Source organism: Thermothelomyces thermophilus, chromosome 2, assembly GCF_000226095.1.
Source record: "Thermothelomyces thermophilus ATCC 42464 chromosome 2, complete sequence".
NCBI classification, from domain to species: domain Eukaryota; kingdom Fungi; phylum Ascomycota; class Sordariomycetes; order Sordariales; family Chaetomiaceae; genus Thermothelomyces; species Thermothelomyces thermophilus.
In genome coordinates, this window is record NC_016473.1 from 1297619 (window position 1) to 1322406 (window position 24788).

Sequence of the window (24788 nt, forward strand, 5' to 3'; positions counted from 1 at the left end):
CGATCTGTTAGCGCAAGGACTTCTTCCAGGGTCCTTGACCGCCCCAGAAGGACGCTAGACAGGGGTCCATCCCATGTCCTACACTAACAGTTGGGCGAGCAACGTTGACTCGAGCAGGTTTGCCAAGATCCCACGGACGAAATGTAACCGCAAACTCTTCACATCCGATGATGGCACATAATGGCGCGGGTCGTGTTTTGGTGAAAGTTTTCGGATCGCAGACTACGGATGGACTTGTCCGCTGATGTGTGTGACCGAAACCGACGGGCTTCCAGACATGGCAGCATGGTCCTGGCTATGTAATTTACTATCAAAAAAGTGGGAGTTCTGCGCTTGAGCAGCAGCCATTCTCCGTCCACAGCACATAACTAGCACGACGCGCTCCGCATCCATCCAATCCAGAGTCGTCATGCGGGATGGGCTTCGGCAAGAGACCCATGTCGCCGTGCCCACTCCCCATCTCACCGAGAGATCCCGGCAGCCTCGAGCGTCCAATGACTCGAGGTGCACAGCCTGTAGCTAATCATCGTAAACAGTTGAACGGAATACGGCACACCGTCCATGTGTAGTTAGCTATCTGTTTCTGTGTTGAGGTAATTGCCGTTGGAATCTGCAAGATGCAGGCGGTTAAAAATTCGAGGAGCTCCTTCGAGGAAATCGTCGTTCCCGATGCTCAAACAAGTGGCAGGCGCTACGAGTCGAGGAGAGGACGATCAGACACCTGACAAGGCTGGAGGGCGAAGGGTGGCGCGCCCCGAGGCTCAACGGCACCCAATACACGACGTCGTCTCCACCATGGTTCGAGCATTGTTGATCATGAGGCCGGGATGCGCTCCGAGATCCAATCATTAAAAGGCGGTGTAAGAATTCCCTCCACCGACGAGGTTGCCGAGCGACCTGGCTAGTGAACCGAGTTGTGTTCGGAGTACGGAGGAGTGTAATCCGTCCTTTGCACCGCGCAACCCTCTTTGGCCAGGGCTGTTTGTTCCAGAGCTCAGCTCCAGCCACCAGGTATCACCGGAACACCGCGTCACGGCTGTTGTTCTCCTGTCGTTCTCGGCATTCCTTCAGTCCTTCCACAATTGAAGAAGATACCGAGCGCCAACAAGCCTCATCTCACGCCTGCAGCTGAGACAAGGCTGGGGCAGGAAAAGTAACAAAACTCGTGCTGCGTTAAACCAACCTGCGTCTGACATGTTCCTCTGTGCGACCTCCCCATAACTACATTAAATCCTGAAACCTAAACGCCACCCTCCGCTAAGTCGGCAAAACTCCAGAAGTTGTGTCGGTATCGATACGGAAAACGGTGCGCACTCCGTCCGCCAGAGCCCGGCTACCCTCCCCTATATGCCCATCCCCCTTCTCTCCCAAAACCATGGGCGACCTATGACGTAAAAGGAGGGGCCACCATCGAGTCGGCATCGGGATGTATTGGTCCTAGGCGACCGGCTGAGAGACGACAACCTCGCATGCCACATCCCATGCTCACATAGCCATCTCGGCCTGCAACCTCCTGAGCTCTGCTTCCTCGTCGTCCTCGGCGGTGGCGGCTGCAGGTGCTTTGCCCTTGACTGAAGCGACGTTAGCACGGTCCGTTTATGACGCTCCTGGTGGCTCAACCACGAGGTCAACTCACTCTCTCCATTCGCCACCGTCGGCAGGCGTTGCTGGATGGAGTCGACAGGGACGGTGCCCGTCTCGAGCATCTTGTCCTCGAGATCCTGCTGCTGGAGTGCCTCCAGCTCCTCGTCCAGCTCGGTGTCGTCGACTTGCGGGCCAACGGCAATATTGCTCATTGCATCGGCAATCTCTTCGTTGAGCCTGTTGTACTCTTGCAGTTGATCCCTACAAGCGCGGTCAGTACCCGAACCGTTGTGTATCCCCGGATCGCAGGACGGAAGCACGTCACATACATCGTCTCGTCGACCTTAGTCGGCGTCAGTTTGCCGTGTATGCTCTTCATGGCCTCGGTAGCCCGCTGCATGGCCAAGAATGTTTCCTGGTTGATATTCGCCGATTCGATCGCATTCACCTGCTGTTCGATCGTCCCAATGTGGTTGAGTGTCTGTTCTAGATTGTGCTCGTGGATCTTCTTGCGCCGCAGCGCCGCCTTCGCGGCTGTCGAGATGTCAGCATCCCGACCGGATCGGAACCATGAGCGCGCCACTACGATAGCCATACCTGTCTTGTTCGTATTGACATTCTTTCTCGCAATCTGCTCTTGCTCCTCTATTTGGCGCGTGAGATGGGCCTCACGCTTCTGCAGCATCTCAAGCTGCGTCCGGAGGTCGAGAATGACATTCTTCGGCGTATCTTTCCGCTTCTGCGCGGCGCCACCGCCGAACCAGCCCCAGATACCTGACATGGTGGGTTCGATCGAGGTAAGAACCGGCAAGGCAGTAACGCAATATCGGCGAGGTCGAAAGTCGAGGTCTAGATGCGAAGGGAGCCAACGAGATTGATGTAGTGGCGGGTCGGGGCAGCTGACCAGCTGGGCCGATGACGCCTCACCAGTTTTGGCGGGGTCGAGATTCGGCTTCCGGCAACTTCCTTGCCTGTGTCAAACGGTTATAAAAAAATGGATGAACACGCCAACAAACCAGACGAGCCTGGCAGACACGGTATCAAAAAGGAGAGTCAATTCTGGAGCCGACAAAAGGACGCGCAAGTCGCGTGGACGTCGAACCAGGCTGCCTATCGGAGGGGTATGATGCAAGGCGCTGCCAACAACGCCGCTGCAGCTGGGTCGATGGGTCGACGGGCAGATTGCGGGCGGTCGGGTTCTCGCCGAGGTTTATCCGAACTTGATCATGTGATCAGACGGACAAGCGACTACCAAATACAGATAGATATTGGGCATACGGTCAAGACAGGCCTGAGGTTACTCGCAGAGCCCACTCAGGCACCCCCAAGATCCACTCGTTCTTCCCTCCATCGTCCTCACATACAGAAGGCAACTGCTCGACCAACGTAAAACAATGTAAACTTCCATTGCTTTTTCCCAGATTCAAAATTCCCGCATCGCCATGTCATTTGGTCCACGGCCCTCACAGCTTTGCTTGCTTTCAAACTTACCGGAAAAGCAGGTGGGGGATAAAGTGAGATTCCTGGGATGGTGAGTGGTTCTCTCCTTCGAGCGAGAAATCGAGCGATAAAGTAGATTTGCGGGATTTTGTGGCAGTTATTGAAGAATCAGGCAGATACGTCCAGCAGTGTTGTTTTCACTCCCACCGTCGTGATGCATCTGCTCGGGCTTTCTAGGATTGCTCTGACCGTGCAAACTTACCTAGTGTGACATCCTACATACCCGCATCTGGCGTCCTGGCTTTAGAGCACCGCTTGCCAGAAGAAGCTCGTTCAGTTCACGCTCTGGTGGATGTCAATCTGGTCCTCGAGAGCTTGGGTCCGGAACAGACTCGTGTGGGCGAGTGGGTGAACGTTATCGGCTACATCACTGACATCGCTCCATTAGCCAACAGAGGCAACGAGTCAGCCCCAGGAACCCAGATTGTCCATGCCCAAGCTGTCCTTCTTTGGTCAGCTGGACCCTTTGATATACGGAGGTATGAGGCATCTCTCAAGACTCTCATGCAGACGGGTTCCACGCGTTACCGTACGCCTTCCTGAGCTATATGTTATTGCTTGGTGGTGTACCGCTGCCGGATACAACATCACGAAATATGCTCCCTCATACCACCAACAGCAAAAGAGCTTTGGACGCTGCAACGAAGGAGCCGCTTCTTCTCTCAATTTCCTTTGGATTGCTCCCCCCCTGTCGTTGAAGCAGCGCTCGTGCAGCTCATGCTGTACAAGACCGCCAGCAGCGCGAAATCAGCTGGCGCCGCACAGGATACCTTATCAGACCACGAACAAGACACGAGCGCAAGCTTGCCGCTTCTACACTCGATGCTCATTTGGTCCGTGACTCGTCTGTTGGTGAGGATCCAGATTCGAGTGCGTTACCCTCCTCCTCGGTGGTGAAAGCGGCCCCGGCTAATGCCCCCGGCGTTTCATGAAGTCTCTTGGAATCGGTCGGATGAGGAAGACTCATCACTACTGCGGATAGTATTCCGACGGACACAAATATTCGATCAAAAGTGCAGTTTGTCCAAAACAACGCATGCAACGCAACCTGGGATAGCCGGCATTTTACAGTGCCAGCCTTAACCATACCATCGACGGGTTTGCCCTTCCGCTAGGTACATGCGAACGTGGACGAAAGCCCAATTGGGCCCCCTGCACCCGGTCCGAAGCTGACTAGTTGTCGGCTCGGCTGCAAGGTCCTACATACACATGCAGTTCTCCGCCAAACATACGGAAACTGTTAATGTCCATTGCAGTTACGGCATGCCAGATGGCACAATATTGCTGGTCCAAACACTAACCCCTGGCCGCTCTGCCACGGCCCGATTCTCAAGTTGCATCCGTCGCAGCCAAGATGAAAACATTTGTACGCCGTTCATCCTCCCGCGTACCTGGGCTCCCCTCGACATCCATCCAGTTTGTCGAATGGTGAAACGCAGACACTGCCCCGAGTCTCCGAGAATCTGAGAAACCGTCTTCGAACTTTCCCCGCTCTATTTCTCCCCTCCCAGGGGTGGTTCTTGCACCCATCATTAGGTACCAACAATTCCACGTGCTCGGTTGGGCTTCTATAAGGGTATCATGGAATCAACTTTGGCGTCTATTGTCCCGTCGGCTCCTGGTCTCGTTGCTCCGTCGGCTATCTCTCCTTCGTTTTGTCGAATCACTCGATCCCGCTTTTGACACAACCACGGGCTGATGGAGCGGTCGCTTGAGGACTTTGTTCGCCGTTCCGGACGACCTTGCTGCTGCCTGTTTCTCCCACATCTCTCTAGACTTGACACAAATGTCGTCTATTTGTTCCTGGCGTGGGTGTCAATCTCCTGGTGTCAAGAGTCATGGCCGGTGGCAGGTTGTTGGCGGCTCACATCTGTCAGGCAAGGTCCTGGCGTGGTGATCAAAAATCCGTCTTCCCCCTGGTGTCGTCAGCCCTCGGCCGTATCGATCAGCCGTACAGAAGGTTGACGCACATTGCGAGTGAAGGATCTCACCGTCGCTTCTGGCCCGAGGTAATACTGCAGTTCCCGGGTGATGACTTTTTTGTGGATATCCAAGTGCGGAATCCAATATTTGTTCATGGAGGAAGAAGACGACATGGTGAAGGAGTATCTTGAGGTATGACAGGAAGACGACAGCTGGACTAAGTGCCCGATGCTCTCGACTTTGAAAAGAGGGGTGCCCCCCTTATTTATGGTCTCTACCAAGCACATTACGGTCCAAGACCGTCCAGTCAAGGTGTGTTTACGGGCGAGAAGGCTGCTGACTAAAGTTCAGCTATACCACATACCCTTTTTGGTAGCAGCACTAGCCGCACCGCTCAAGCTATCGCAGCCACTCGCATTCTCCTTTGCTGCAAAAGCCGCGGATGGGAGAGGAATGGTGTCCAGGACGGGCAGAACCAGGTCTCCTGAGTGGCTGGCTGATGCAACCACATGTGTCCGCCTCACTTTTTTTGCGCCCCGTCCCTTTCCCCATTCCGCCCCTTCTCGCCTTCTTGTGGGACGCATGCGCACTGGAACAAGACCCACTGCTCCCTCCAAGATGTAACTCTCGATCCGCATCTTTCTTTATACGGATTATGTAACTCTCGATAAGGGAACTCGTGAATGACCTGAGTTTGTCCATGGGATAGCACTCATTGGTCACAGCCCTCCTTCATCATCACGCATCTGGATTTCATGTGTGGTTGAGCAGACCATGGATTGGATGCAGCCCTATCGGCTTCCTTGGTGAGCGACAGGCCGGGGTTATTTAAAAACTTGGCTTGCCCTTGACTGGGCATCTTCCTGTTTCTCCGCGACTGGAGGTGGCGAACGCCCATTATGATGGCTCGTCATGGGGTTGCGTTGCCACTTCACCAACGTTATATGTTTCTTAAGCTGCGCTGCCTGAGCATCTTGTTCCATCAACCAATGTAGCGCAAACTATACAAAAATCAGGCTCTGATTCCCTATCTGCGCTGGTCCACGTCTACCCACATTCGCCCATGCCCTCGTCTCAAACTGCTTTTTTGTTAGCTAGCTAGTTTGCCGATAATCTCCCACGCTGGTGGAGAGTGACTTGCTTCTGCAGCCTTGCGAAGCTTCTTAGGCGCTTGTCGCTGGTTCGCCCTGCCGGTCCTGGTCTAATTATACCGCTTTCCGGCATCCTGGACCCAACCAGGTTGATGATCGGGCGCGTAACGGCTGGCCTGGTATGGCGGGACAAAGCCGTTTTCTGTCTGCTTTGACTCCACGGCCGGAAACGAAAATGATTTAATGTGTCATAGAATTGAGTACCTAATAGAGGCGCTTGTACTCGCCTCTATGGTGAGCCTCACATGCTGGGGTCTATCTGAGGTACATCGATGGTATCTAGGATGCATATGGCCGATCGAAATCTGCACCTTGGATGGCAGAAACAAGGCACACGCGCTTCATTTCTTGACTAGAGTAGTCTCCAAAGCAAGGATGAGGAAAGGCCCTGCGAAAACACGAAACGAGACTCGCTTGAAGCTACGTATCTAAAACCTCAGGAGATCCCTCCATCCCTTCTGCTTCCACTTTCTTTCTCGGAGCCCCTTAGCGAGGCAGACAGGGCTCCTTCAGAAGTGTCCGGGCTAACCAGTGCTTAATCACCGTTTGGCTTGACGACGGCACTAACCACAGGACGAGGCGAGACAATCAACGAACCGGGTGAGCCCCTACATGTAGCGCTATCCCTGTTTATAGGGCTGTCTCGGCGGCAGTTGAAGTGGCAGGTCCAGGCTTGCTCGTGATGTGGGGTCCGTCGCCCTTGACGACCGCTTGCTTGTAATATGATAAACACTCAGGGGAACTTACGACATGTTCCATAGTGGACCTTCAGCACGGCATTTATGCATTGTTAGTTGGCGATTAGCAGCTTCTCAAACTGGGATTCGAGGCCAAGAACGGACCTGGAAGTAATCACCTGGTTGAACCTGTCCCAGGTACCTAGGTTCGCTTTACTCTAAAATGCTACATAGAAACAAATTACAGGCCTGAATGACACCTCGCGACCGAGCCGGGTGTTTGATCATGAACGACACGTAAGAAGATGTTCGTGACGCTCACAGCCTGGGACATGGTAAGAGATCTTGAGTTAATCACTGGCGTTTCATTCCCTTACAGCGAACTACAATTATATGAATGTGGCTTTGCTGAGAAAAAGAAGATAATATAGAGACAACCAAGACCACCCCCATCCGAAGGAGCTGGCAACCCACACAAATTGTCCGATTAGTAGAGAGAGAGAGCAGAGCACGAGAGGAATCATGAGGTGTAGGAGAGACACAAGAAAGTTTGACACCCTCTGAGTAATATTGGAAAATGTTACTCGTGTTTGATCTTCTGTGGTAACTCTGACATCTAAATATAGAACGAGTTTCAAGATAGTAGATCCCACTAGCGACTGTCCTCAATTGTAAGACACCTTATTTGTTTTTATATCAAACTTTCATTAGCCTACTTGCTACCTCCTGAGGCTGATAATGTACAGTAAGCAATTCAGCTCCCTTTAGAGAGAGTTCGGGTTGGTATCCACATATTGATGCACAGTACAAGTGGATTGGTGTGAAACTGTAAAAACGACGCCGCAATTGCTTCTTCCAGCAATTGCACCTAAGTAGGTATTATGAGAATTGGCAAATGCGGCAAGGTTTGCCGTTATTAGCATTAGCTTGATTACATTCGCATCCTTTCAAAAGAATTCACGGCCTTGTACGGCTGCTTGTACATACGTACATGATTTTTTATATTTTTAGCATTAATTAGTACCTTCTTAGTGTAGTTCTTTTTTTATTTTTCCCATAAGTGGCTGGTGGGGAGTGAGGGGGGAGGGTAGGAAAGCTCAAGATATCAGAAATGTTATGAAAAACCACCCACCTCGACCTGAGCAGATCCACCGTACTCTCCGGCCAAGTTGCGTTGGTTTATGAAGTAGCTGATGGGCATGCTCAAGGGAAAAATGTGTTCCTGAGAAGTCAAGGCTTGAGATTTTGTTTGCAGCTATGCTTGTTTCCCGTCATGATCGGGCGTTAGCGCTTGGCAGATGACTGGCTGTCACATGCCACTGGAGGGATGCCAAGACCCGGGTACGTGCACTAACTGAAGCGGTGAGATGACAAGGAGCTAACTCTTACAAGTGATGACTTAGCTGCTTGTATGTACTGTATAGTCGTATAACGTTAATTCGCGCCCTCTGCGTCAATCATTCCCAAACTGAACCCGCCGCATGGCGCAAGCCAACAGCATTATCCCTCGTCCAACTCTGAAGAGCGGTGCACGGAGGCGAGAGCGCCATTCTCGTATTGTGCGGTCATGAGCGGAACTCACCCTCCGGAGATAGAAGATGCAACTATCTGATCGAATGATGCAAGAGATGCCGGGGTCGAGCTAAGCTGCAGCCGCGACTGGACACGTGCAGATAACAGTGGGACACTGGCACTCTAAATTTCCGGCCAGGCACGCTTCTTTTTGGACACGGTGGGCAGGGGCAGGGAAAAAATCGAAAAAACTGCAAGAAATCCCAGAGAAGAGATCTAATTCAGAACGACAACCTGGCGAGTTCTGGGTGGCAATCTCGACGCCGGGCCACCGCAACCTGCTGGAACTCAGGCTCCCCGCCGTTGATGCGAAACAGCGCGAGCCAAATGGGCCACAGACCGATATCTCAGATCGCTGACGAATCGACTCTTCCGACAGGCGCCTAAGCAGACGGACCGCATCGCACCATCGCTCTCGCCGTCTGCCGACAAACCAACCAAAACCTCCAACCGCTCGCGATAAGCTCGCCGCCCCGTCATCTTCGTGCCAAACCACTTGATCCGACCTGTGCCTGACCTCCCAGCTTCAGCCGCAAATCCCGGGCGCCGTACCCCACCGCTTCGACAGTGGATGCACAGTGCCCAGACGCTTATCACGAGCACCCCGCGGCCTGTCTCAGCTGGGCGTCGCCGAAACCACATCCCTTCTTGTACATAGGAGCCCGCGGCCGGGCATCCTTGAACGGCCACCGCTACCATGGGGTGGTTTATCAACGCCTGCTCGAGCGCCATCTTCCTGCTCAGCATCGTCCTCTCGATACCCATCGCCTTCGACGTTGGGGGCCGTGATGCTGGGTTGGCCTACTCGCTCTCGCTTTTCCTCTTCTACTTCTTCTACAGCCTCACAAAGCTTCTAACGCCAGAGAAGTCGCGGGTACGGTGGTTCTTCAGGAATCTGGTTGGGCTGTCACAATGGGTCGTCATTCCGACGCTGCTAATCTGGTCGCTCAACCGCTTCTCGGTCGATGCTGGAAGCACTGGCTGGGTTTCGCGCACTTTCTCGCAGATCACGTCGACGCACCATAAAACCTGGAAGGAGTGGTTCTTTGGTCAGGACGGGTTCGTCGAGACGGTGGCACTGGGCGCTTGGGACAATACGTTGAGCTACTCGAGCCCCGTCTTCCAGCTGCTCGAGGGCTTTTGCAGCTTGCTGGTCATCCAGGCCGCCGGCCAGATTACGAGGTGGCTTGTCAATCGCGGGAGGAGTGACACGTGGGTGGTGAGTACCGCTGCCCGATCTCGTAGAGAATCTCGCCCATCGCTGACCGCTGCAGATCATCCTCCTGGTTCTCTCGGGTTCGATCATTTCGAGTGCCGCATACTTCCTGTGGCGCGTCATTTCATTCCCGCAGGTCAGCAACCTCGATGCGACCCTCATCGGAGTCGCCATGACATCCGCCGCTTTCCTGGCCGCATTCGGCATCGCCAGCGGACGCGGCAATCCCATTGAGTCATCCCTGCTGTTCGCCTACGCCGTTCTCTGCGTCTATCAGATCTTCACCGACTACCAGCCATCCCCGGAGGCTGCGGCGGCAGCAGAGCAAGCAGCGGCCGCACAGCCCGAGTTCCCGCCGCTACCCCCAATCATCATGGCTTCCTATTCGACGCTAGTGCACATTCTGAGCAGCCTCCCGACGGCTGTGAGCTCTTCCTTCCAGTTTCTCTACGCGGCGTTTCAGACCATCACGCCGAGCGTCATCATCTCCCTGACATACCGCATTATCGTGTTCTACTGCGCCACCCGCATTATCCCGGCGGTCAGAGAGCTGGGCGCCACGGCCATCATGGAAGAGCCGACGCTAGAGGACACGGACAGTGCGAACCGCCTGATCGGCTTTCTTAGTTGGTTCTCACCGTCCATGCTTATCGCTGTCTACACCAGCCTGCTGTTGCAGCACTTCAGTGTTTCCAGCGGCGACGATGCTGGGTGGACGCTGCGGGCGGGAGAGGTCGGCGGTAGCACATGGCGATGGGTGAACCTTGCCGCTACGATGGGACTGTATGCCGTCGAACTTTATCTCGGCGGTGACGGCGACGGGGGGGGCCACTGGAAGACCGACTAGGAGAAGCACGGCCTCGGCTGCTCCTTAAGTCTCAATATACTGCGGGATCGCTGCACCAGGAGCTGCGTTGGGCGCCGATCAGGTTATGTGCTGGGGCAACCGAGACCCTGGCGTGGGCCCCAAGGTGAAAGGGGGTCAGTCAGAAGATTTGGAGCGGAGGCAAGCAGGGAATTCGAAGGAGGCGCATCGATACCCAAAGCTGGGCCTGCACTCATCCAAGACAGCCATTATTTGGGATGACTGTGATAGTAGGGAGAGATGGGTGTGAAGGATCTTGTGGAGGGACGACCCATCACCAAGGCTACCAGTGTCACAAAGACCGGAACTTGACGGGCCTACGCTGACCGCTTTGGTCAGTGATGCTGCGGCCTTGTCACCTCTTTTCTCCCCCTTCGTTTTCTTTTTTTGCGCTTGCACTTTTCTTTTGTCATTGGCAGCATCCTCAAATTTCGGAGTCGTAGGAAAGGAGCGAAAATGGACTCCCGGGACAGGAGGAAGACTGAAGATACCACGTTAGAAGTAATGGTACATGGCACCGGCAATGCACGCAGCGAACGGCGTTATTGGACAGTACTATGGGAGTCGCGAGGCAGGGTTCAAGGCGGTGTTTTGTTCTCTTTGCAAATCTCGGGGCGCGCGCTGGTGAAAGTTTTGCTTCTGAGCATCGAGTTCTCGTAGCATGATGGGCGGCGACCGGTGAGATTTGGTGACGGCTCTGGAGCATCGCTGAATAATCGACTCGTTATCTAATTACTGCCCTTACCATATTGCAATCTGGTGCGGCTGCAGGCCCTGTGATGAGGCACCAATGAAAGGCACCAATGAATGAATGAGCTGAGCTGCGGTGACATACGAGGAACTATTTACCCGTCCTTCTCTGCATCCGTTGCGTTGCATTTGCTTGACAGATCTCCGTCGTGCCGTGTCGACACAGCTAATGCGAGGCGTCGGGTTTAAGGACTCCGCAGATCTCCAGCTCACGGCTGATCAGGGGAAACAACGTCACTGCAAAGCCATCTTCCCCGCGGGACCAACATGGGGAATAAAGACCCAAGGCAAGCGCAAGACAAACCAAGCATAATATAAAAAGAAATAAATTGAGGTAACCGAAAACGGACAGGTTGAAAATTGATCATACTCGGGCGAGTTAAAAATTGATCGCCCGTGCTCAACCTGGCAGCCACTCCCAGTGTAAGTAAGCTCGTCCGACCACAGATTGATTTTTTTTTCTTTTCTTTTTCCCACCTTCGACCTTTTTACCCAATAGCTGCAACCGTCGATAATCGATCGCTCTCCTATTCTGCAGACGGCCGAAGTACGTATTATTGCAGAGAAGTCACAGGAACGGGAAGAATTGAAAGAAAAAACGCTCCCGCGTTCCTGTGGCTCCGTTCCGCAAAGAGAGCGGTGTCAAACGCGTCCTCAACGCGCTCCACCGCGACGTCACCACGCACAGCCAGCGCGATCCGCAACTCAACCTCGACACCACCTCGCAGAACAGAGAAATCAAGCCACCACCAGACGCTCATAGCAGATCGGGGACTGCATCGATAATAGAGAAATACAGCAAAGAGAAAAAAGAAAAAAGGATAAAGAAACAGAAGAACATGGCGTCAACCCCGCCCCCGCCCTCGACCGAGGCGGCGCCAAAGCGCAAGCGCGGCCGCCCCCCTCTCTCGCCGTCGCAGCGCAAACCGAAGCCTGCTCCGACGGGTCGCCCGCGCGGCCGGCCCAAGGGCAGCGGCACCAAATCGGCCAAGAAGACCTCCGCGCTGACCGCGCCGGCGGGCGTCCAGAAGACATCGCCAGCCGACGCCACGCCGCGCCGGGGCAGGGGCCGGCCGCGCAAGGACGGGAGCACCTCCTCCTCCTCCTCCGCCGCCGCCGCCGCCGCGGCGGCCAAGAAGGAGGAGAAGCTGCTGGAGGCCGCGGTAAGCGCGCGGCAACAGGAGAAGGAGGCGGCGGCGGGCCCTGCTACGCCGGCGGGGCAGGTCAAGAGGGGACGGGGACGGCCCAAGGGGTCCGGCAAGAAGCAGAAGCAGATGGCGGCGTCGGCTGCGATGAAGGCAGAGGCTGCTGCTACTTCCGGAGCGAAGAAAAATGGGCCCGGGAGGAGGTCAGTAGGGTCTTCTTCTGCTGATGCGGAGGGCTTCTTTAACGTGGAGGATGATGATGAAGAGCAGAACGAGGATGCGGAGGAGGAGGAGGACGAAGACGGCGATGCTGATTCAGAGGAGCAGGAGGAAGATGAAGAGTAGAATGGAGAGAGTTGGATGCTGGGCTGCTGATTGGATGGAGGACAAGGTCAGAACTTGGACGCGTGGTTCTTCTTTTCTTATGCTGTCGAATGATGGGTTCACAGGAGCCCTCCAGCCTTCAAGCCCGGTTGAGAGGAGAGGAATTTGGAAGCACTGAGGCTGCCCTAACAACGTTGTCCTAGGCGGGCAAGGAAGGCGCGGACCTACCGCAAACCAGCGGAAAAATGGGCTTGAGACATTTGGGACTGGGAAGACGAGGCAACGGGGACTGCCCCAATACGGAGACTTGCGTTCACTGCCGCATTGATAATTACTCGATGATCTCGCCGAGTTGGAGACTCATCGTTACCGGACGCTAGGAGCTGGTAGGCCTTGGAACGGAAAATTCAGAGGAGTTTCGGCGCGATGGTGTTATTGAGTTGTTGAGAGGTAGCGGCTTGGCCACAGATGACGTTTATACGTTACTTGACGTGAATTGACCATCTGGGAGGCTCTCGGTACGAGAAAAGCACCGGGGAACCCTGGGGGAAATCTGCTGGGAATGCCACCGACAAATGGCGCATAGCTGCCGAAGAACCTACACAGACAGCGCAGCAAACCACAAGACTTTCTCCCAGCTGATACCCCAAGGGCTATTACCATGATGGAGGAACGCTCGAAATTCGCACTAGCGCTGGCGAGATGGGGTCGTCAAGCCGACGCTCATGTTGTGCAGCTTCTGATGTGCCATAGCGATGTATGTACCATATCTTGTTTCTTAAGAGGATGACAACGATTCAGACCGAAAGGGCACGGAAAAAGTGAATCCGATATTTACAGCACGCGCTCTTAAACTTGGTGACTTTGTTGCTCGAGGGACACTCCAGGACAGCTAACGGTGTTTGCGCTCCACGTAGCACTTGATCAAAATTGGTTGCGGATGCCTCCACATCACAGACTTGCAAGCTGCGGAACTACTCCGTAAGGTGCACAATTAACCCTAACCCTTGACCTTGCCACATAGGAACGTTCGTTGCCCAATCGCTCGCTACCTTGCCTTGATGCTAACAACGCTGTGTGGCCCAGTGCCAAGGGCCTGCGCCCGTTCACTAACCACGATTCGGAGCGTTTTCTCATCACTTGCCAAGGACTGCAACATATATATACATGTACTGTACATACATACTTGGGGTATTTGCTGGAGCACTTTTCACGACCACGCGACAGTCTTTGCTGAGAAGGCTCGCGAGACGCCGTTACCATGCTTTGAAAGCCCCAGGCTACCATGGACAACTGCGCATCAGCCATTTCTGCCCTAGGCCCGGTTGCCATCGAGTGAATTTTCTAACCTCGTTCACTCACTCTCACCATTGGACTTTCATATCGCTATCGCCCCGCCGAAAAAGCTCACCAAAGCTACACAAGAAATCCGGTATACGGATTACAAACAGTTCGTCGCTGCCACGCACCCGAACAGCGAAATGGCAAAAAAGGGCAAGAATTCCAGCAGCGCCTCGGCGCCTGCTCCTTCATCGGCTTCATCAAAATCCAACAAAAAAGATGCCAAGAACAAGGGGTCCTCAGAGGGCGATTTCATCGTCTTCACCAATTCAGACAAGGATTCCAAGAAGGGGGGACGAGGCGGTTCCTCCAACAAGCAGGGCGGCGGCGCCACTTTCAACAACAATTCCGAGAACCCAGACGGGGCCCCGCGGCCAACTGCCCGCCAGCTCATCGGCGGTGCCTCCTGGACCGGTAAGCTGCCCGTCAACCTCCTGTCCGAGCACTGCCAGAAGCAGAAGTGGGAACGGCCGGAATATAGCACCATCAAGACCAAGGAAGGCTATTCGGTCCTCGTCAGCCTCTCCGCCAGGAACCCAAAGACCAACGAGATCACCCGCCTGCCCCCTTTCAAGCTGCCCCCGAGCCACGTGCACATGGCCTACAAGCCGACCGCTCTCGAGGCCAAGCACTTCGCCGCCACCTACGCTCTCTACCGCGTCTGCAGCATGAAGAACCTGCACATCTCCCTACCCCCCGACTACAAGGCCCTCTGGAAGGACTTTGAGGCCCTCAAGAAGCAGGACATCAAGGAGGGCAGGGCTTGGATGTACGAGGCCGACCCTTTCCAGGCCGCCCGCGAGCGCGAGGAGGCTAAGGCCGCGGCCGAGAAGAAGAGGGCTCAGGCGCAGGCGGCGCGGGACAAGGCGGCCGCCGAGGGGAATGGCCAGCCGGGGGTGTCGCTCGCCTTTAGGGGCAGTGCAGGGGCAGGAGGAGGAGAAGGAGGAGGAGGAGGGGGGGCGCATAGTCTCACGAGGGGCTGGGCGACGGTGCCCAAGATCGAGATGGGGAACAAGACGAGGGCGCAGCTGGAGGACCTGTTGAGGAGGGAGACGGTATGGAACCCCCACGGCGTGGTCATGCCGCCGGAGCAGAAAGAGGCGATCGTGCGGGAGTTCAAGGAGCTCGGGTTCCGGCAGAGCCACGTTGAGGAGGCCGTCGAGGAGTGCAAGGACCGCGAGGAGGCGCTCGAGTGGCTGCTCGTGCACATCCCGGAAGACGACCTGCCGCGGTGGGCGCTTCCGGAGAAGTACACTGCCGGCGTGACGGTGGCGGCCACCGACCTGCGGAAGGAGGGCGTCATCAAGCGCCTTTCCGAGTCCGGATACTCGATCGACCTCTGCCGCAAGGTCCTGGACGCCAGCGGCGGCGACGAAGGCCGGGCTGCCGAGGCCTTGCAACAGATGCTCCTGTCAAGCGGCACGGGGAAGGATGCACCGCAGAGCGAAGAACAAGTCGATTCGTGGAGGTCGCCCGATGAGAGCTGGGACGAGGAGATGGCAACCCTCGAAGCCAGTTTCGGGGACAAGTACACCCGCCTTTCCCCTGACGTCTGTCAGATCCGGCTCGAATCCGTCGTCAACGGAGCCAACACCGACGTCGAGACGTACCTGCAGTTCCGCAAAACGCCCCAGTATCCGACTCAGGTGGTCCTATCCATCGTGGCCCCGCTACCGGCCTATATCAAGCTGAGCATCATCAAGAAGGCCCTCGGGTATGCGACCGAGTCGTTGCAGGGCGAGGAGGCAAAGATTTACTATCTCGTCAGCTGGGTGCAGGAAAATATCAACGAGATCATCGAGCGGCCGGGAGCCCTCAGAGATGTCTCCGCGGTGTCGTCGGGCGCCTCCGAAGAGCCGACATCTGCCGCGAAGCCGTCGCGGAGGCGGCCGCGGTACCCGAAGCCAGTCGACTGGACACCAAATCCTCAGAGCAGGAAGGAATGGTTGGCCAGGACGGAAGCCCCGGCCTACAAGAGGATGGTGGCCCAGCGCGAGCGTCTGCCGGCGTGGCAGGTCAGGGCTGATGTCATCCGGACCGTCTTGGAAAACCAGGTGACCATCATTTCGGGAGAGACGGGCTCCGGCAAGTCGACCCAGTCCGTCCAGTTCATCCTCGACGACCTGTACAACAGGGGCCTCGGCAACGGAGCCAACATTATCGTGACCCAGCCACGCCGTATCTCTGCGCTCGGTCTCGCCGACCGCGTCGCCGAGGAGCGGTGCACGCAGGTCGGGGAGGAAGTCGGCTACAGCATCCGCGGCGAGAGCAAGACCGGCCCCGACACCAAGATCACCTTTGTGACGACAGGTGTGTTGCTCAGGCGTCTCCAGACGTCTGGTGGCCGCGTTGAGGATGTCGTGTCCTCGCTCGCGGATGTCAGTCACATCGTGGTAGACGAGGTCCACGAGCGCAGTCTCGACACCGACTTCCTGCTAAGCATCGTCCGCGACGTCCTCTACAAGCGTCGGGACCTCAAGCTCATCCTCATGAGTGCCACATTGGACGCCGCTTCCTTCCGGGATTACTTCGTCGCCGATAGGCAGGACATCACGGTCGGCATGGTCGAAATCTCCGGCCGCACGTATCCGGTTCAGGACTACTACCTCGACGATGTCATCCGCATGACGGGTTTCAGCGTCAGCAACCGATACGACTACCAGGATGACGGGGCCGGCACGCCCGCCGGAGATCAGGCAGACCCGGTCAACAAGACTATCCTGAAACTCGGAACTCGCATCAACTACGATCTGATTGTGGAGACGGTGAAGAGCATCGACGGCGATCTCTCGTCGAGACAAGAGCCCGGCGGCATCTTGATCTTCCTGCCTGGCGTGGCCGAGATCAACCGCGCCTGTAACGCTCTGCGATCGACGCCGTCGCTTCACGTCCTACCGCTCCATGCCTCCTTGGAGACCAGGGAGCAGAGGAAGGTCTTTGCCCCCCCTCCGCCGGGCAAGAGAAAGGTAGTGGTTGCCACTAACGTGGCAGAGACATCCATCACCATCGACGACATCGTCGCCGTTGTCGACAGCGGCAGAGTCAAGGAGACCTCATTCGACCCGGCGAACAACATGCGCAAGCTCGAGGAGACCTGGGCGTCCCGCGCCGCCTGCAAGCAACGCCGCGGCCGTGCCGGCCGTGTTCGAGCCGGCAAGTGCTACAAGCTCTTCACGCGCAACCTCGAGTTCCAGATGGCGGAGCGCCCGGAGCCGGAGATCCGGCGCGTCCCGCTCGAGCAGCTCTGTCTCGCCGTCCGCGCCATGGGCATCCGCGACATCGGCCACTTCCTCTCGCGGGCCCCAACCCCGCCGGAGGCGACGGCCGTCGAGAGCGCCATCGCCATGCTCCGACGGATGGGCGCTCTGGACGGGGACGAGCTGACGGCCCTCGGCCAGCAGCTCGCCATGATCCCCGCCGACCTGCGCTGCGGGAAACTGATGGTCTATGGCGCCATCTTCGGGTGCCTCGACGAGTGCGTCACAATCGCCGCCATTCTGAGCACCAAGAGCCCCTTCCTCTCGCCGGCGGAGAAGCGCGACGAGGCGAAACAGGCCAAGATGCGCTTCGCCCGGGGCGACGGCGACCTCCTCACCGACCTGCGCGCATACCAGGAATGGGACAGCATGATGGCCGACCGTTCCGTCCCGCAGCGCCGGGTCCGGCAGTGGTGCGACGAGAACTTCCTCTCGTTCCCGACCCTGTCCGACATTGCCTCGACCCGCTCGCAGTACTACGCCTCCCTTGCCGAGATGGGAATCCGCCCGCCGTCCTCCCCGCCATCGACACCGCCGTCGACCCCTCTCCTCCGCGCCGTCACGGCGTCCGCCTTCGCCCCGCAGCTCTGCCGCATCCAGTTCCCCGACAAGAAGTTTGCCACTTCGGTCTCGGGCGCGGTCGAGCTTGACCCCGAGGCCAAGACGATCAAGTACTTCTCCCAGGACCACGGCCGCGTCTTCATCCACCCGTCCAGCACCATGTTTGACAGCCAGAGCTTCTCGGGCAACGCCGCCTTTGTGTCCTATTTCAACATGATGGCGACCAGCAAGGTGTTTGTGCGGGATTTGACGCGTGAGTCCCTTTTTCCCCCTCCCTCCCCCCCCCCCAAAAAAAAAAAAAGCTCTGCTTCCAATCACACGCACGTCTCACACTCAGCATCGTGTTACTGACTGCCCATCTCAACAGCGTTCAACGCCTACACCCTCCTGCTCTTCACGGGCCCCATCACGCTCGACACCCAAGGCCGCGGCCTGCTCGTCGACGGCTGGCTGCGCCTGCGCGGCTGGGCCCGCATCGGCGTGCTCGTCTCCCGCCTGCGGGGCGTCATCGACCGGCTGATCGAGCGCCGCATCGAGAATCCGAACGCCGGCCTTAGCTCCTCTTCCGAGGGAGGCGGTGGTGGGTCCGCGGCCGAGATTATCCGGCTCGTCACGAAGCTTGTCGAGCTGGACGGGTTGGACGCTTGATCTCATTTGTGGGGGGAGAAAACAAAAGAAATCAAAATTTAGAAAAATTTTTTTTTTTTTTGGGGGGGGGGGTTGTTAAATCCTAACTTTGTGTTGGATCGGCGCGTGGCAGTACAGTAGTGGAAAGGTTAGACCAAGGAATTCGAGGAGGTCGACTACGATGGTAGGCCGACAACTGGCCAAACGGAGGCTGGGCATTGCTTGTGGCCTTCTCTGTTGTGGTTTTATTGGGACGGCCGCAAACACATCAAGGTTTTGGTGCGTGTGTTGTCATATCGCTATATCACGAGTCGCCGTTGACGAATGGCGTTTCATGACGTTGGCACAATGTTGGGTATGTTTGACTCTAGAAAAACCGAGTTTCCAGCGGCACCCACTAAATAGGCGTGGCGAGTTGAACAAGACAAGCGGAACGTCAGGAGCAAACAAAATATACGTGTGTATGTATGTACATAGTCCGTCTAGAAACCATTCAGGTCACTGCCACGGATTCATCTCCAAAGAGAAGCACAGAGACAGATTTCAGGGCTCGTGTTCAACGTTGCGTGGTTTCCATTGTCTGTCTGCAGAGAGCTAGTCTATACACAGCCAGTCCATGCATCCCGTAAACAGAACCAGCCTCAGCTTCTCCTGCTACCCACCACTTGGTGGGACTAGAGTAGTAGCCAAAGGCCAATATCCACGGCAACCACCCCGGCCGTTCGGGCCATGCACTAGCAATGGCCGATTGCGAGGCGATACATGCGCTGAGGTTGGGCTTTCCCGGCACCCGCTCCACCTCTGGCGCGACGCGGCACGCGCGCCCTCACCTTCGTCGTCATCCTAGGGTTGGAGCTATCAAGCTACCATTCAGACCCTCTACTCCTTCCGCGCAACTCGTAAGACGCATCCATGTACTTTCCAGGCTGGAGCTATCAAGCTACCAAAGGACCTGGCCGCTCCCTCTATGCTGTCATTCCGTTGAGCTGTCGATAAAACAAAATTAAAGGTAAAGCTTGTAGGGCTGTGTGTGATGGGGATTGTGTCGAGGGTATGATTTGGGGGGATAAGGGGTGTGTGGCGTCAACCGAAAGCATAGACGTGCCATCTCTCTCAGCAATCTGGTACGAGAACGCCGCGGGACGGCGGGAACGCTGGTGTTGCATGGCTCGGATAAACGAAGGGGTGTGGGCGGCTTCGGAACGGCACGGAGCGCGTTGGGCCAGTCCCTCGCATCGCCAGCAGCCCATCGTATTTCATCTTGGCCATAACTTCCTTACATATCCATCGATTCAGCGCCGTTGGCGCCGAAATTGAAGCCACCCTGCTGAGCGCCGTTCGCGGCACCGAAGCCGAATTGCTGGTTCTGACCCATAGCATCATCCGCAGCCTCGTCTTCGTCCGAGAAGTACTTCTCGATGATGTTGTAGGCCTTCATGTAAATCTCCTCGTTGGCGTTGGTCTGGCAATCGTGGATCTTCTCCATGCCACCGCACTCCTCGATATACAGCGCATAACGGTTAATCGCGTCGGCGCCCTCGCCCGCGGCCTGCTTGTCGAGCTCTCCGACTTTGAGAATATTCTCCAAGCCATCCAGCGCAACCTGGATGATCTTGTTGTCGGGGCAAGCAAGAAGGTCGCAGAGCGGCTTGATGCATCCCTGGTTGACCAGGTACCTAATCTGTTCGGGCTTCTGCAGACCGCCAGACGTGGCGTTGCTGATCGCCCAGCATGCTTCCTTACGAGTCTTGAGGTCGCCGTGGGTGAGCAGGTGGATAAGAGGAGGGATGATGTTGGCATCGATGACAGCCTGGATTTGCGCCGAGTTGCCAGCGGTGATGTTGGAGATGGTCCAGCAAGCCTCCTTGCGGATCCCGTCCTTGTTGCTGCTCAGGAGCGACAGCAGGCAGGGAAGAGCACCGCAGTTGATGATGACCTGGGTCTGCACGTCGTCGCCCGTGACAATGTTACCGACAGACCGGAGAGCGGGGGTCTGCACAGAGGTCGACGCATGCATCAGAAGCTCGACAAGCCGGCGCGGGATGCCCGCTTCGATAACGGCCTGGATCTTGTCGTTCGAGCCGTCCGACAGGTAAGAGATAGCCCAGCAGGCGTCGATCAGAACCTCGTCATCCAGGGAATACACAAGCTTAGCGAGGATGGGGAGAGCGGGTTGGATCTGCGTGGAGAGTTAGAATCACGTGATGATGCGGCGCAGAAAGACGTCGACATACCGTATTCCAATCCGGCTGGGGTGTCTTGCCACGGCAGAAATTGCTCAGAGTCCAAGTAGCGTTCCGGAGCATACTAAGCTTGCGGCTGTCCCCGAGGAGGTTGAGCAGGGGGCGCAGGGCGCCTTGGCTCAGGACGTAATCTCTGCACTGCGGGCTGTCGCCTGCAATGTTGCCCAGGGCCCAAACGGCCTGCTCTCTGACATCGGGTTCGGGGCTGTTGAGAAGCTCGACAAAGATGGGCACGGCGCCTGCCTCGATAACCACCTGCGTCTGGGAGGCCGAGCCGGAAGCGATGTTGGTGAGAGCCCAGGCAGCCTCGAACTGGACAAGGGTATGGGGAGACCGCAGGAACTCGACGAAACGGCTCACGACGCCGGTCTTGATGACTTCCTCAATGGGAGGGTTCCGCTCTTTGCTGAGCAGCTTCCGGAACTTGGTGGTGGCCTGAATCTGAAGATCAATCTGGTCTGAGAAGACGCCAGCGACCATCTGGGGGAGGTCCTCATTAAGCTGCACATCCCGAGGTTAGCAACCGGGTCACGCCAGAGGAAGACGTATTGAGGGTACGGGGCAAGCAAAGATAAAAGATTATGCGATAATGCATCGCAGTAGCTTGGTTGTGGTACAATGATGTGCATGGACGGAGCGATGCCGGATGCAGCTCCGGCCCATCAGCATTGACCACAACGGACGGCGGGGTACAAGAGGGGCAGAGATAGGGCATTAGAGGTTTGCAGCTCTAAGGTGCGAGAAGGCAACGAAAAAACGTTTTCTGTCCTGAAATGATATATGAGAGAAATAACGTACCTGGGTCTCGCTCGGAGCGTTCTCATCGTCGCTGTCGGGAGCGGCACCCAAAGAGGCGCCGGGCCGGTCCTCGCCAGTGCCAATACCACGACGCTTGGCCAAGTTCTCCTCACGCTTCGCTTTGCGAATTTCGACCTGCTGCTCTTCGCGGCGGCGACGCAGCTCCTCGGGCTTGAAGGTGCTCTTCGCCTTGAATTGCGTGCGGCGGTGCTCGGGGATGTAGCGGTCGGCCATGGTTGCGATGTCCGATTGTCGACAAGCGGGAGCAAGGTAGAGAGGGTGGAGGGGGGAGGGGAGGGAGCGGGCGGTGATCGCCTAAAAAAAATCACAGTTGCTGAAACCCTGGCTGCGGCGTCAACCAAGTCAATCAAAGAATTACGCTCGGAGTCAAGCTTCCGCAGCGTTTAGAAAAGCAGTGTTCAGTGTGGCCCAGCACTTGGTCCTCTGAATGGAAATGGGGAAAAGGAGGGGTTGCCGGGGGAAGGGTTTTGATTGTTTTTGGACCATGAAAGAATTTGGAGACGCAAAACTGGAAACGAAATGGGTCACTCTGATCCCTCCGCAGTGACAGACCAGGATGAGCAACCCAAGCTTGTGCCCCGCCAGGCTCGAGTCAGCGACAGCTGATTGGTGCCTGAGGCAGCGAGAGAAGTAGCAGACCCACAATGGAAGAAAGAAGCACAGGCCAGCAGCGGGGTCAAGTTCCAATCCCATGCACATGAGCTGGCGAGCAAGTGGCGATTCTGGAAAGTGGTGCAACACGCGTCTCCAAGCGCGTCTGGCCTAGACACCAATATACACTACCGATCACTTGTGAGATGGGGGAACAAGACAAGGGGCCGACCATACCAAACACTCCAGGCCTCAACCTGCATGGAGCTGGAACTCCAGCCACTTTGTTTCTCTCTCTTTGTCCTGTCATGAATTCCTAGACATTTAAATCCTCCCTCCAGTCCTGCCGTCCCTGGGCTCGAGCAGCGATGCCCGCGGGGGCCTCCCGAAAGAGCGCCGAAGGTGCTGCCCCGCCCGAATCCTCCATTCCGCCCAGTTTTGTCCAGATCAGGCCAATTCTGGATGAGGTTGTGTCTCCGGGGGGCTTGGTCAATGTTATCGGCGTGGTGAAGGATTGCCGTCTTCCCATCCCAACTAATGGCAATGGTGAGCTGCGATCATTCCAGGTTTGAGGAAGGTCCTTAGCTTGGATCACCTAACATATCAGCAGATCACAAATGCACCATCACCCTCTATGACCTTTCCACGGACGAGGATAACCATGACATTAACTTTGTCGTCTTCCGTCCGGAGGCCGACATGCCTAGAGTCACGGCCGGTGATGTTGTGGTCGCGACCAACGTGAAGGTGCAGAGGTATCGTGGAGACCTGTCTCTCATCACCAACCGTACAACGTCCATTCGTGTCTACACGGCCTCCAAGATTCCACCACGGCCACAATCCGCCAAGATCGCCCTAGCGCCGGCCTCAAAGCGAGACACCCACGTGCCCACCGTCGCGGAGACCGCCTACGTTTCTCACATTTACCACACAATCGACAAGTACTCCCTCCCCGGCGAGCACGAGTTTCAGGCTAGAGCAGAGCAGTCTCTGAATGTCAAGCAGAAATTTAGCCTGCTCAAAGACGTACAGGAGGGCAAGTTTTGCGACTTGATCGTGCAAGTAGTCAGGGATCCCTACGATGGCCTCACCGCGCTCACCCTGTACGTCTCGGATTACACCGAAAACCCGCGTTTCCACCCACGGGCATGGGAAGGACTCTCGGATTCCGGACTCGGAGATGGCGATCCATATGGCTACACCACTGGCGTGGCCGATGTGCCCAACAAGGAGTGGGTTGGGCCCTACGGGAGGATGTCGCTCCAGATCACCTGCTTCGAGCCCCACGCTACCTTTATCCGGGAGGAAGTAAAGGCTGGGCAGTGGGTAGGCTTGCGTAATGTTCAGATCAAGTATGGCCGCGACGGCCGGTTCCTCGAAGGATTCTTGCGTGAAGAGCGCGGGTCTTCCTCCAGGCGGGTCAACGTGGACATTCTGGATCTCGCCAACGCCGACACCATAGACCCGAACCTGAAGGAGGCGATCCGGCGATGCCGTGACTACCACAAGAAGAAAAGGCAGCAGATTAAAGCAATCAAAGCTGCTGAAGCAGCGGGTATGAAACGCAAAGCCTCCCTCTCGTCCAAGAAAGAAGACCTGCCTCCCAATTCCAAAGAACGGCGTAAGCAGAAGCGAACGGCAAAGGAACAGAGTGAGAGCGAGGAGGTCCTCAACCAAGAGCCTCCTCACCTTGGACTGAACGACCACATCACCTGCGAAACACACAACGCTCAGTACTCCACTATCGAGTCGATCCTTGAACCGGTATCGTATGAAACAACGATTAACAACCAGACCGCCAGTTTTGTGGTGCCTTTTGTCTGCGCCAAGTACCGCGCTGTCGTGCGCGTCGTTGACTTCTTCCCGCCCTCATTAGAGGACTTCGCTTGCAGTCGCAAGCAGACTGTCTACGACATGCTCTCCGACAACGAAGCTGACAGTGACTGCGTCTCCTCAACGTCCGACGAAGGCGGCGCAGTCGACGGCGACCGGATTTGGGAGTGGCGTTTTGCACTGCAGCTCCAAGACCCAGCGCCTCCGGGCCACACAAAGCAGGCCGAACGTCCGCCCCGGATCTGGGTTCTTGTTGACAACATCGAGGCGCAGTGCCTGACCGGGCTCGACGCGACCGACCTCCGCCAAGATCCGGAGACGTTACAGAAACTCCGTGAGCGTATGTCCCTGCTGTGGGGGAATCTGGAGGAGCACAAGGCACAAACTGCAGAGAAAAGACGAACGGAGAAAGGTGCGGAGAACGTGGGGCAGAACAGATTTAGGCACCACCTACGCCTCCAGAAGCCGCCGTTACAGAGCTCACCCGCGGAAGACAACGAGGGCGAGGGGATTGAGGGCTTCGTTTCGAACAGGCCCTTTGCTTGTTGCATCAAGCAATATGGCGTTCAGGGGGAAGGGGGCGCATGGGTGCGATGCTTTGGACTTTTTGGGACCAAGATATTAGTCACGGGTCCATGAACTTGGCTGCGATGACGGGGTTTGCTTGCGCTTGGGCATGTCTAGTGATTTAGGAGTTTCCGGAATGAAGTGTATGGATGGAACGGTTAATGAATTACTCCATGACGAGCTTGTGGTATCTCTAACCTCGCAAACGCGGTCTGCTAGACGCCAACCATTGCTTAGCTTAA

At 56.3% G+C, this 24788-nt stretch overlaps 8 protein-coding genes across 8 annotated transcripts; 5 read left to right on the forward strand and 3 right to left on the reverse strand.

The window, feature by feature from the left end:
* Positions 1-199: 199 nt before the first annotated feature.
* MYCTH_66289 (uncharacterized protein) lies at positions 200-2690 on the reverse strand. Its single transcript, XM_003661270.1, has 4 exons — positions 2182-2690; positions 1914-2118; positions 1637-1845; positions 200-1571 (listed from the first exon to the last, which is right to left on the reverse strand). The coding sequence occupies exons 1-4, from the start codon at positions 2363-2365 to the stop codon at positions 1486-1488; spliced, it is 684 nt and encodes a 227-aa protein (XP_003661318.1). The 5' UTR covers positions 2366-2690; the 3' UTR covers positions 200-1485.
* Positions 2691-3026: 336 nt separating this feature from the next.
* On the forward strand, positions 3027-3627 carry MYCTH_100975 (uncharacterized protein; the record flags this gene model as incomplete). The annotated part of the gene is made up of 2 exons (XM_003661271.1): positions 3027-3115; positions 3291-3627. 2 exons carry the CDS (start codon positions 3027-3029, stop codon positions 3625-3627), a joined length of 426 nt encoding a protein of 141 aa, XP_003661319.1.
* A 687-nt stretch (positions 3628-4314) lies between these two features.
* On the reverse strand, positions 4315-5200 carry MYCTH_2089975 (uncharacterized protein). The gene is made up of 3 exons (XM_003661272.1): positions 5055-5200; positions 4953-5000; positions 4315-4887 (listed from the first exon to the last, which is right to left on the reverse strand). The coding sequence occupies exons 1-3, from the start codon at positions 5178-5180 to the stop codon at positions 4672-4674; spliced, it is 390 nt and encodes a 129-aa protein (XP_003661320.1). The 5' UTR covers positions 5181-5200; the 3' UTR covers positions 4315-4671.
* Positions 5201-8377: 3177 nt separating this feature from the next.
* On the forward strand, positions 8378-10691 carry MYCTH_2300572 (uncharacterized protein). The gene is made up of 3 exons (XM_003661273.1): positions 8378-8870; positions 8938-9626; positions 9682-10691. Exons 2-3 carry the CDS (start codon positions 9105-9107, stop codon positions 10468-10470), a joined length of 1311 nt encoding a protein of 436 aa, XP_003661321.1. The 5' UTR covers positions 8378-8870; positions 8938-9104; the 3' UTR covers positions 10471-10691.
* Positions 10692-11659: 968 nt separating this feature from the next.
* On the forward strand, positions 11660-12934 carry MYCTH_2300573 (uncharacterized protein). The gene has a single exon (XM_003661274.1). The coding sequence runs from the start codon at positions 12078-12080 to the stop codon at positions 12726-12728; it is 651 nt and encodes a 216-aa protein (XP_003661322.1). The 5' UTR covers positions 11660-12077; the 3' UTR covers positions 12729-12934.
* Positions 12935-14066: 1132 nt separating this feature from the next.
* Positions 14067-18594, forward strand: MYCTH_2300574 (uncharacterized protein). The gene is made up of 2 exons (XM_003661275.1): positions 14067-18119; positions 18234-18594. Exons 1-2 carry the CDS (start codon positions 14189-14191, stop codon positions 18512-18514), a joined length of 4212 nt encoding a protein of 1403 aa, XP_003661323.1. The 5' UTR covers positions 14067-14188; the 3' UTR covers positions 18515-18594.
* An 836-nt stretch (positions 18595-19430) lies between these two features.
* On the reverse strand, positions 19431-21860 carry MYCTH_2300575 (uncharacterized protein). The gene is made up of 3 exons (XM_003661276.1): positions 21535-21860; positions 20728-21237; positions 19431-20672 (listed from the first exon to the last, which is right to left on the reverse strand). Exons 1-3 carry the CDS (start codon positions 21766-21768, stop codon positions 19770-19772), a joined length of 1647 nt encoding a protein of 548 aa, XP_003661324.1. The 5' UTR covers positions 21769-21860; the 3' UTR covers positions 19431-19769.
* Positions 21861-22278: 418 nt separating this feature from the next.
* MYCTH_2300579 (uncharacterized protein) lies at positions 22279-24772 on the forward strand. Its single transcript, XM_003661277.1, has 2 exons — positions 22279-22692; positions 22757-24772. The coding sequence occupies exons 1-2, from the start codon at positions 22515-22517 to the stop codon at positions 24616-24618; spliced, it is 2040 nt and encodes a 679-aa protein (XP_003661325.1). The 5' UTR covers positions 22279-22514; the 3' UTR covers positions 24619-24772.
* The last annotated feature ends 16 nt before the right edge of the window (positions 24773-24788 follow it).